The sequence below is a fragment of the Euleptes europaea genome, chromosome 2, assembly GCF_029931775.1.
Source record: "Euleptes europaea isolate rEulEur1 chromosome 2, rEulEur1.hap1, whole genome shotgun sequence".
Taxonomy (NCBI): Eukaryota; Metazoa; Chordata; class Lepidosauria; order Squamata; family Sphaerodactylidae; genus Euleptes; species Euleptes europaea.
In genome coordinates this window covers 4,350,019-4,361,376 of record NC_079313.1, presented here as the reverse complement: position 1 = coordinate 4,361,376, position 11,358 = coordinate 4,350,019, and the positions used below count along the sequence as shown (strand labels likewise).

At 46.2% G+C, this 11,358-nt stretch overlaps 1 protein-coding gene across 1 annotated transcript in view; it reads left to right on the top strand.

Annotated features, from left to right (window-relative positions):
• The first annotated feature begins 1,014 nt into the window (after positions 1-1,014).
• Positions 1,015-11,358, top strand: part of TJP3 (tight junction protein 3) — a 32,188-nt gene continuing 21,844 nt past the window's right edge. Inside the window, exons 1-6 of the mRNA XM_056867643.1 lie at positions 1,015-1,062; positions 3,027-3,151; positions 4,051-4,153; positions 6,112-6,598; positions 7,578-7,681; positions 10,655-10,817. Coding sequence (XP_056723621.1) covers positions 1,015-1,062; positions 3,027-3,151; positions 4,051-4,153; positions 6,112-6,598; positions 7,578-7,681; positions 10,655-10,817 — 1,030 coding nt within the window. The remainder of the gene's footprint in view (positions 1,063-3,026; positions 3,152-4,050; positions 4,154-6,111; positions 6,599-7,577; positions 7,682-10,654; positions 10,818-11,358) is intronic.

Here is an 11,358-nt window from a genome sequence, read left to right as displayed (position 1 = left end):
CAGCAATTATGCCAAAACTTCAAAAGTATTAACAATCAACGTAGAAATATAAATAGTGTGAGTACACAGACATAGAATAACGTGTACATAACCATAAAGGGAAACAAAAACGTATGTTCTTTCTTCAAGAGAAAGGTATTATTCCCAGATATTACTTTGGGATTCAGAAAAATAATAACCATTTGAGGATATAGGAATCTACTCTTATGTAGCAGAGGTATTCCAAGAGCACTTTCTCTTGAAGAAAGAACATGTTTGTTTCCCTTTATGGTTATGTACATGTTATTCTACGTCTATGTATTCACGCTATTTATATTTGTAGGTTGATTGTTAATACACTTTTTTTTTTTAATAAATATTTTTATTTTGAAGTTTTGGCATAATTGATGCTTAGCTTTTCTAACCTCCAGGCAGTGGCTGGAGATCTCCTGCCATTTCAACGGATCTCCCGCCGGTAGAGATCAGTTCCCCTGGAGGAAATGGCCGCTTTGGCCATTGGACTCTATGGCCTTGAAGTCCCTCCCCTCCCCAAACCCCGCCCTCCTCAGCCTCCGCTCCAAAAACCTCCCGCCGGCGGCAAAGAAGGACCTGGCAACCCTGTCAATAAAGTGAATATCGCACTAAAGCAAGTCTCACAAATGTTTGGGTTGCCCAGTGGATATAAAAGTTATTTTTACACTGTACTGTAGTCTATTAGGTGTGCAGTTGCATTATGTCTACAAATGCAATGTACTACTAATAATAATGACGGTTGTGTTGGGAGGAAATGTTTACATTTGTCATGTATTAGGGGAACGTTGTGCGTCAAGCTGACCCTCAAAAGCTTAAAACCCGGAAACGTTGTTGGCCTTTAAGATGCTACTGGACTCAAATTGGACTAATAAGAGAATTTCACATGCTGATTTGAGTGTACTGATTTGAGTTTGTTGGTAATGTTACCGCAGGAGAGACAATTGTATCGCTTTTATCTGGTTTTGATGTTTCCTCCCTTTTTGGCCATCTTAGGTCGCAGATATGGAAGAAATGGTGATCTGGGAACAGTACACGGTGACCCTCAGCCGAGTGAGTATTATTATTATTATTATTATTATTATTATTATTATTGTTATTATTATTATTTTAAATTTAAAATGTTTTCTACTACGTGGATAGCTGCCCTGAACCCTGCTTCGGTCAGAGATCGAGGGCAGGGTATGAAACCAGAACCAGAGGGCAGAAACCAGAGGGCAGGGTCGGACCAGAACCAACGGGTTGAAATTAAAAGAGTTTCCGTCTAGACATTAGGAAGAACTTTCTAACAGTTAGAGCGGTTCCTCGGTGGAACAGGCTTCCTCGGGAGGTGGTGGGCTCTCCTTTCCTGGATATTTTTAAGCAGAGGCTAGATGGCCATCTGTCAGCAGTGCTGATTCTATGATCTTGGGCAGATGGTGAGAGGGAGGGCATCTTGGCCATCTTCTGGGCATGGAGTAGGGGTCACTGGGGGTGTCGGGGGGGGGAGGTGGTTGTGAATTTCCTGCATTGTGCAGGGGGTTGGACTCGATGACCCTGGTGGTCCCTTCCAACTCTATGATTCTATGACATCAGTAAAACAAAATAAATCCTCCTTGGATTCTCTGACGGGCATTTCGACCGGCTGTTGAATTGCCTTCCTGATGCGAAGGTTACAGACATCACCTGCCGGCAGGTAGCAGTGAAGGAGGAATTTTATGGTTGCTGTCAGATCAGCACCAGCCGTGTTAAGAAATTTAGTTGTGTGGTCCTGGGGAGAAATTTAGACTGCTAGGCAGTCGGGCAGAACCTGAGGACGGTGGCTTTTGGGGAGGGGAGGGACTTCAATGCCATAGAGTCCGATTGCCAAAGCGGCCGTTTTCTCCAGGTGAACTGATCTCTACTGGCTGGAGATCAGTTGTAATAGCAGGAGATCTCCAGTATCCCTGAGAGGAATGGAGCAAGTGTAAAGGATGCAGTACACTGCAGTTTGAGGAATGAGTTGTATCAATTAAGGGGATCCTTATGAAGGGGAACTGATGAAGGGCTTCGAAACGGAATAACTTGAGAAAACCATCTTCCTTCTGAAATACGTCAGCGCACCCCCCATGGAATAAAGGACTGAATTCCTTTCTTTTGTACATATTGGTACACTTTTGTAATGGAATATTAGAGAACGCTATTTGTGCATGTGAAAGAGGTTCTCTGATATGAACGGTTAAATTAAGAACATAAGAACATAAGAAAGGCCCTGCTGGATCAGACCCAGGCCCATCAAGTCCAGCAGTCTGTTCACACAGCGGCCAACCAGGTGCCTCCAGGAAGCCCACAAACAGACAACTGCAGCAGCATTTATCCTGCCTGCGCTCCATCGCACCCAAAACAATTGGCATGCTCCTCTGATACTAGAGAGAATAGGGATGCATCATGACTAGTATCCATTCTAACTAACTCTCCTCCATGAATATGTCCACTCTCCTCTTAAAGCCCTCCAAGCTGGCAGCCACCACCACATCCTGGGGCAGGGAGTTCCACAACTTAACTATGCGTTGTGTGAAAAAATACTTCCTTTTATCTGTTTTGAATCTCTCGCCCTCCAGCTTGAGCAGATGCCCCCGTGTTCTAGTATTATGGGAGAGGGAGAAAAGCTTCTCCCTGTCCACTCTCTCCAAACCATTCATAATTTTTATAGACCTCTATCATGTCTCCCCTCAGCCTCCTTCTCTAGTCATTGTATATGTCATTGTGCTATAGTGAGGTCTAATGTATATTTAACATTGAATTGTGGTCATTGTATGCCCATCTGTTGGATTTTTTGTTATAGCCTACATAAGACAGAGGTGTCATATTTTTGTTAACCACCTGGAGGCTGGAAACCCTATTTCCTGCAGCGCTCTTTACCCTGAAAATGCCTCCTGCAAAATACATTTTGACCAGGATTGGTTTTTTTGGATGTGGGGGAGCTGGCCAGCAGTGTATCCCTTGACTTTTGTAGTCTTTGCATGGGACTGACACTGAGTTGTTTTGTTCCCCTGCAGGATGCCCGGAAGGGCTTTGGCATTGCCATCTCGGGCGGCCGGGACCGTCCCAGCGGCATCGATGGAGACACCTCAATTATCATCTCCGACGTAGTGCCGGGGGGACCGGCCGACGGTCGACTCCTGTAAGTGGCTGAGCCGGGGCACCCGACCAGAGACACGGGCGTTCTTGGGGGGATCTTCACGTTCTTGGGGGAGCGGGGTGGGCGGGCCAAAGGAATTGAGCCGATGGCTTGGGAGGAGGGATTGCAAGGAAATTATTTCTTTTGTTGGGAAGTGGGAGGAGGCTGCCCCCGTCTCCAACGTTCTTCTCTTCGGCTGTATCAACAGAAGTATCGTGTCCAGATCACGCAAAGTGATGGTATCGCTTTCCTCTGCTCTGGTTAGACCTCACTTAGAGTTTTGCGTTCAGTTTTAAGCACCGCAATTTAAGAAGGATGTAGACAAGCTGGAACGTGTCCAGAGGAGGGCAACCAAGATGGTGAGGGGTCTGGAGTCCAAGTCCTACGAGGAAAGGTTGAAGGAGCTGGGGATGTTTAGCCTGGAGAGGAGAAGACTGAGAGGTGATATAACAACCCTCTTCAAGTACTTGAAGGGCTGTCGTATAGAGGAGGGTGCCGAGTTGTTTTCTGTTGCCCCAGAAGGACGGACCAGAACCAACAAGATGAAATTAAATCAAAAGAGTTTCCATCTAAACATTAGCAAGAACTTTCTAACAGTTAGAGCGGTTCCTCAGTGGAAGAGGCTTCCTCGGGAGGTGGTGAGCTCTCCTTCCCTGGAGGTTTTTAAGAAGGGGCTAGATGGCCATCTGTCAGCAATGCTGATCCTATGACCTTAGGCAGATCATGAAAGGGAGGGTATCTTGGCCATCTTCTGAGTAAAGAGCAGGGATCACTGGGGTGTGTGTGGGGGAGGTAGTTAAGAATTTCCTGCATTGTGTAGGGGAGGTTGGACTAGATGACCCTGGTGGTCCCTTCCAACTCTATGATTCTCCTTCCTCCTCGGTCTCTGCCCTGAACTGCAGGAACCGTGACAAGATCGCCATGGTGAACGGCCTCTCCATGGAGAACGTCTCGTCGTCTTTTGCCATACAGACCTTGAAAAGCTGCGGCAAAGTGGCCAATATTGTAAGTGCAGGTAACGGGAATGGCTTTTGAGAGCCTGTGTGGTGTAATCTTTACAGGTGGGGTCCCCAACGTGGGGACCGTGGGTGTCACGGCACCTGACAACGCTAAATTTGTGGGGCAGTGGAAATTCAGAGGATGCCGTGGGATGTATCATTACTGTCTGGGTCCTGTTGGCTGAGATGTGATGTTAAGGAATGTCTGTGAACATTCCAACTGCTGCGGGGCAAGCGGCAATTCTGGCCACTTTTTTTGGGGGGGTCAACAAAATAAATGCAAATTTTTATTATCCCATCTTATAAAATAGAAGACCTATGGGAGAATTTCAGAAAAAAAGGGAAACTTTATATTGATGACGCTCAACAGAACTTTTAACTGTTAGGAGTAGAATATACCGAACTGGAATATTAATTCTGACAGAGTAGGTAATAACATGCAGGGATGAGCTTAGAGGCGAGTTAACAGAAACGGGAATTAGCAATGAATAATTTGATTAATTACGTATGCCAGGTTTCTTCTTTAATATAAATAAGCAATGATTCATTATATTGAATAGTAAAAAGCAATTAAGAACATTGGCTCTCAATAATAGCAGCTATCTTATCTTATGAGAGCAATCTACTGATATGCTAATATTCAATGCCCTTTGGAAGATTTAATACACTGGATGTGTGGATAGTTTGTATGTTATATTTTTCTTTTCTTTAATAAAAATTTATTTTTTAAAAAACAAAATAAATGCAAATTTTGTAGCTTATGAAAGTAAGTAAAAAGGTAAAGGTTCCCTGTGCAAGCACCAAGTCATTCCTGACCCATGGGGTGACGTCACATCCCGACGTTTACTAGGCAGACTTTCTTTAAGGGGTAGTTTGCCAGTGCCTTCCCCAGTCGTCTTCCCTTTACCCCCAGCAAGCTGGGTACTCATTTTACCGACCTCGGAAGGATGGAAGGCTGAGTCAACCTTGAACTGGCTACCTGAACCCGACTTCCGTCAGGATCGAACTCAGGTCGTGAGCAGAGCTTTTGACTGCAGTACTGCAGCTTACCACTCTGCGCCACGGGGCTCTTATGTTCTTAATTGCTTTTTACTATTCAGCATAATAAATCATTGCTTATTTATATTATGCCAGGCTTAGTCTTTAATATAAATAAGCAATTATTTATTATATTGAATAGTAAAAAGCAATTAAGAACATTGGCTTTCAATAACAGCAGCTATCTTATAAGATAATATATAAAAAATATAACATACATGCTATCCATACATCCAGTGTATTAAATCTTCCAAAGGGTGTCGACTATTAGCTTAACAGTAGATCGCTCTCATAAGATATCTACTGATAAGCTAATAGTATGGAAGATTTAATACACTGGATGTATGGATAGTATGTATGTTATATTTTTCTTTAATAAAAAATTATTTAAAAAAACAAAGTAAATGCAAATTTTGTAGCTTATGGAAGTAACCTCATGTTGCGTGATTCTGTCCCTTGTCGGAATCCAGCTTGCTTTCATTGGGGAGGGATTCCTTCACTGGCTCAATCAATCAATCAATCAATCTTTATTAAAAACAGTCAAAGACTAGCACAGCTGTTCACAATTTAGCACTGAAACCCTTAGTATTAATCTCTACCCACAAGTTTATACAAATAAAAAAGTTGTTTGCGCTCTTTGCAAACTATAGACACTACTCTTTAACATTATTGACCTTCCGGTGTTCTCAGCAGCGTCTGACGGATTCTACAGGCCGCTGCATAAAACTTGGCCGTTCTTACTGTCACCTGTGGGTTTTTGTCTATGAGCAACATCTTAGTATACTCCTGACCTGTATGGCTGAAATGCCAACCGAGCCAGGGAGAGATAAACTTAGAACGAACCTCTCGATATAGTGGACAGCGCAGTTCCTTCACTGGCCAACGACAGCCCCAAGTAAGAGTTTTCCCTCTCTTTCCTACGGGCAGACAGTGAAAAGACCCAGGAAAATCCATCTCCCGGTCACCAGCCAACCCAAGAGCCTACCACCTTCTGGTTCGGCTTCACGATCCGCCAACGCCGGACACTACGACTCGGATGAGGAGTACACTTATCAGGTGGACAAGTCCTTGCCGCCCGATGCCGATAGACATCCCGGCTACAGCCGGCGCCAGGCGGAAGTGGATCACAACCGAGGCTACGAGGGAGACTCCTCCAGCGAGCGGAGCTCTGGCCGCTACCGCGACGAGGACGACGCTCCCCGCAGGCAGCCGATCCGGAGCAGGAGGCGAAGCCAGGATAGTGGCCACCGGAGACGGAGCCAAGACAGCGATTCCGACCGGCAGCCTTTCGCCAATGGCCACAGCGGGAGCACGAGCGGGCTGGCGTTGGTGTCTGGGTTCAAGAGGTTGCCGAAGCAAGACTTTCCTATGAAGCCCGTCCGTTCGACCCTAGTGAAGAGCAAAGAGAGTGAAGGTACGCAGCAGACCCTCCCCCCCGGCCGCTGCCTCCGTATGATGCCCCCATCCCTTGAACGTTAGATTTTTAACACAACAGATGCACGAGAGTATATCTATTTCACAGGGTTGTTGTGTTGGTCTGCAGCGGAACAACTAGATTCAAATCCATTACCACCTTAGAGGCCAACAAGTCTTTCGGGGTATGAATCATAGAGTTGGAAGGTACCACCAGGGTCATCTAGTCCAACCCCCTGCACAATGCAGGAAATTCCAAACTACCTGCCCTTCACACCCCCGGTGATCCCTACTCCATGCCTAGAAGATGGCCAAGTTGCCCTCCCTCTCATCTTCTGCTTAAGGTCATAGAATCAGCATTGCTGACAGATGGCCATCTAACCTCTGCTTTGAAACCTCCAGGGAAGGAGCGCTAACCACCTCCCGAGGAAGCCTCTTCCACTGAGGAACCGCTCTGACAGTTAGAAAATTCTTCCTAATGTCTAGACAGAAACTCTTCTGATTTAATTTCAACTCATTGGTTCTGGTCCCACCTTCTAGGGCAACAGAAAACAACTCTGCACCCTCCTCTCTATGACAGCCCTTCAAGTACTTGAAGATGGTTATCATATCACCTCTCAGTCTTCTCCTCTTCAGGCTAAACATCCCCAGCTCCTTCAACCTTTCCTCATAGGACAGTCTCCAGACCCCTCACCATCTTTGTTGCCCTCCTCTGGACACGTTCCAGCTTGTCTACATCCTTCTTAAACTGCAGTGCCCAAAACTGAACACAGTACTCTAGGTGAGGTCTAACCAGAGTATGAGCTTTCGAGAGTCAAGGCTCCCTTCGTCAGCTTTGTTTATGGGTTCTGCAGACCTTGAAAGCTTGCATGCTTTGCCATATAAATGCCTTACGAACCTGACAGATGGAGATCCCAAATGCGTTCCCCTGACATCCTGTTTGTCTCCTTTTCTCGCCTTCCTCTGACCCTGAAACGCAGAATACGGCTTGAAGCTCGGGAGCCAGATTTTCATCAGACACATCACGGACACCGGACTGGCGGCGAAGGATGCTACCCTGCAAGAGGGGGACCTCATACTAAAGGTGCGTAGGGGAGAGGGATGCCGTCAACAGCGGGCGTGTCGTTTGTGCGAATTCTGTGAAAAACCGCAGGGACAAGCTACACATTACACTTACCATGTGATTGCCGTAGGGGTAGGAACTCGCAGGAAGACGCTAGCTGCAAATTCCCTGTGGGCACTCAATCTAGAATCACCACAGGGGCCCGATTCAGATCGGGGCCAAGGCACAGAGGGTGGAGGGGGCTTCAGCCTTCCCCCCCACCCGGTGCCATTTTCCTGACATGAAACAGCCCCAAATGGGCATGGCTTGCCCCATTGGGGGAATGCACATGCAGGTAAACTCTACATGCCTTGGGACTGGGTGTCTGAAGAACCGTCTTGTTCCATATGTTCCTGTCCCAGGAATTAAGATCACAGGGAGAGGCTCTCTTGACTGTTGCATTGACCAAAGAAGCTTGTCTGGAGGGTACACGAGAGAGGGCCTTTTCAGTGGTAGCCCCACCATTATGGAACAAGCTCCCAGTAAGGTGCACCTATCCCCCTCTGTCTTGATTGTTAAGAGGTAGCTAAAGAAAGTTTTATTTAGGACTAAGTTTGATTAAGTTGTTAGCAGTCCTAAACTGTGATTTTTAAATGGTTTTTAAGTATTTTATAATTTCTATTTTATGTATTTTGTCTATATTTTAAGCCGCCAAGCTCTGTAGGAAAGAAAGGTGATTAATAAATGTTTATTTAAACCCATCCTTCCCCCTGCGCCACAATCCTCATGTGGAGGAGTGGGGAATCCAACCCGGTTCACCAGATTAGCCTCCGCCGCTCATGTGGAGGAGTGGGGGATCCAACCCGGATCTCCAGATCAGAGTCCACCGCTCCAAACCACCGCTCTCATGTTGTTCCTGGCTCCCATCTTGTTTGGCCCTGAAACTCTAATAACTCCTGAACTCTGTGCCAGGATGTGTTTAGAGAAATACATTAATTGTGATTGTTTTAAACTGGAATATTGTTGCTATTATATTGATGTGAGCTGCCCTGAACCTGACCCTGGCCGGGAAGGGGCAGGATAAAAATATTATTTTTAATTATCATCATCAGCATTATTAATAATAATAATAAACAGGAGCTCCTGCAAGTGCCAAGTAACCCAACCATTGAGGAGGTTTCCCATTGCCTCTCTGCATGAGTTGCTGCTCTATTTATTTATTTATTTACATCATTTATAGTCTGCCTTTCTTACCGGGGCTCACAGTGGATTTCATAGAATGAGTCAGTGAAATCAACAGGATAGGACATTCGATAAAGAATGGCGTAGGATTTGGGTTGTAGAACCAACCGGAAATATGAAAACGGAACTGAAGCAAAGCAAAATGTTAGTATGCACTTTGAATGAAGCAAAATAACGTAGCTGGATCCGAATGAACAGAAAACTATACCTCTTTCCTATTTACAATACAATCCTAAGGAGAGTGCAGAAAAGAGCAACCAAAATGATTAAGGGACTAGAGCAACTGTCCTATGGGGAGCGGTTAGGACGCTTAGGGGTGTTTAGCTTGGAAAGAAGGCGGCTGAGGGGAGACATGATAGAGGTCTATAAAATTATGCATGGTTTGGAGAGAGTGGACTGGGAGAGGTTTTTCTCCCTCTCCCATAATACTAGAACACGGGGTCATCTGCTAAAGCTGGAGGGCGAGAGATTCAAAACAGATAAAAGGAAGTATTTTTTCACACAACACATAGATAAATTGTGGAACTCCCTGCCCCAGGATGTGGTGATGGCTGCCAGCTTGGAGGGCTTTAAGAGGGGAGTGGACATATTCATGGAGGAGAGGGGTATTCATGGCTATTAGTTAGAATGGATACTGGTCATGCTGCATACCTATTCTCTCTAGTATCAGAGGAGCAGGCCTATTATTTTGGGTGTGGAGGAACACAGGCAGGATGGTGCTGCAGTCGTCTTGTTTGTGGGCTTCCTAGAGGCACCTGGTTGGCCGTTGTGTGAACGGACTGCTGGACTTGATGGGCCTGGGTCTGATCCAGCAGGGCCGTTCTTATGTTCTTATGTTCTTAGAGTTACTCCAGTCTAAGCCCATTCATTTCAGTGGGCTTCGACTGGAATAACTCTACATAGGATTGCAGTGTTAGTCTGCTAAATTGTCCATCCTTGGAAGGGGGGGCCTGTTGTGTCTCTGGGCTTGCCTTGTTCCAGTTAGGAAGTACTTACAGGCCTGCAATTCATGTTCTAGCACTGAGAGCGAACCCTTTTCTGAGGGCTGTTCACTCTGGAGCACTGGTTCCCAACCAGGGGTCCGTGGACCCCCAGGGGTCCGCGAGAACTAAATTAAGGTCCGCGAAACAAAGTTATAAACCCATAATAAATTAATATTTGCAATTAAACGTTCTCTATTATAAAAATATATATTCAAATATTATTCTAAGTTTAATGTTTAACTAACAGTTATGATTAAAGTTTATTTTCAAATTCTCGAAATTTTTATTTTGAACCTTGGGGTCCCTGCACCGAACAAAAAAGTCCTAGTGGTCCCTGGTCAAAAAAAGGTTGGGAACCACTGCTCTGGAGCCTTGTGCAAGCTGAAAAGTCAACTTTTCCAGGGATATAAATGCTAACAGAAACTTGAGAAAAGGTGCATCTCTTCAGATGACCGCTGGTTTTAAATAAAGGCCGGATTTGAATTGTTTGCATTTCTTGGGGTGCAGGGAGAGGTGAATTGGAGACCTTGGGCTAGTCACAGTTCTATTAAGAGCTCTCTCAGCCCCACCTACCTCTCAGGGGTACCTGTTGTGGGGAAGGTGATTGTAAGCCGGTTTGAGTCTCCCTTAAGTGGTAGAGAAAGTCGGCATATAAAAACCAACTCTTCTTCTTCTTCTGAAACAAGTTGAACGAGCATCTTCTGGGGTTTTTTATCCCAAGCGCCCCGCATTCCTAGCGAAACCACAAAAAGCGTGTGGATCTAATGGGCGTGGTGCTTCTCCCTTCCAGATCAACGGTGTGGCCAGCGAGAACATGTCTCTGGAGGAGACGCGGCAGCTGATCGAGAGGTCGGAAGGGAGGCTGACCTTGCACGTCTTGCGGGATAACCGTCAGTTTCTGGTCAACATCCCCCAAGTGAGAGACAGCGACAGTGACAGCTCCCGGCTGGACGGTGAGGGGGAGAGGAGAAGACTGGAAGGGGAATCGCGATGGCAATTCTGAGGCTCCCCGTGTCACATTCCCATCCTGGGTCTGCGTATTCTCACATGCATGCTGAGCTTGCCGGCATGTAAAAAGTGTGTTTCCTCTTCATGCCACCCCACCCCAAGATATAAAACCCAGCCTCTCAGTAAACCAGTGCCTTGGGGAACCCTGGTGAAGACGGCCTCTGAGCAAGTACAAAGGGCAGAGCTTCCGATTACCTTCTTTCCTAATCTGGAGAAGTGGGTTCGATTCCCCACTCCTCCACAGGAGTGGCAGACTCTAGTCTGGTGAACCCGATTGGTTTCCCCACTCCTCCGCATGCAGGCTGCTGGGTGACCTTGGGCTAGTCACAGTTCTCTCCGAACTCTCTCAGCCCCACCGACCTCACAGGGCGTCTGTTGTGGGGAAGGGAAGGGGATTGTAAGCTGGTTTGATTCTTCCTTGTGGTAGAGAAAGTTGGCATATGAAAACCAACTACTACTCCTCTCCTTCTCCTCCTTCTTCTCCTC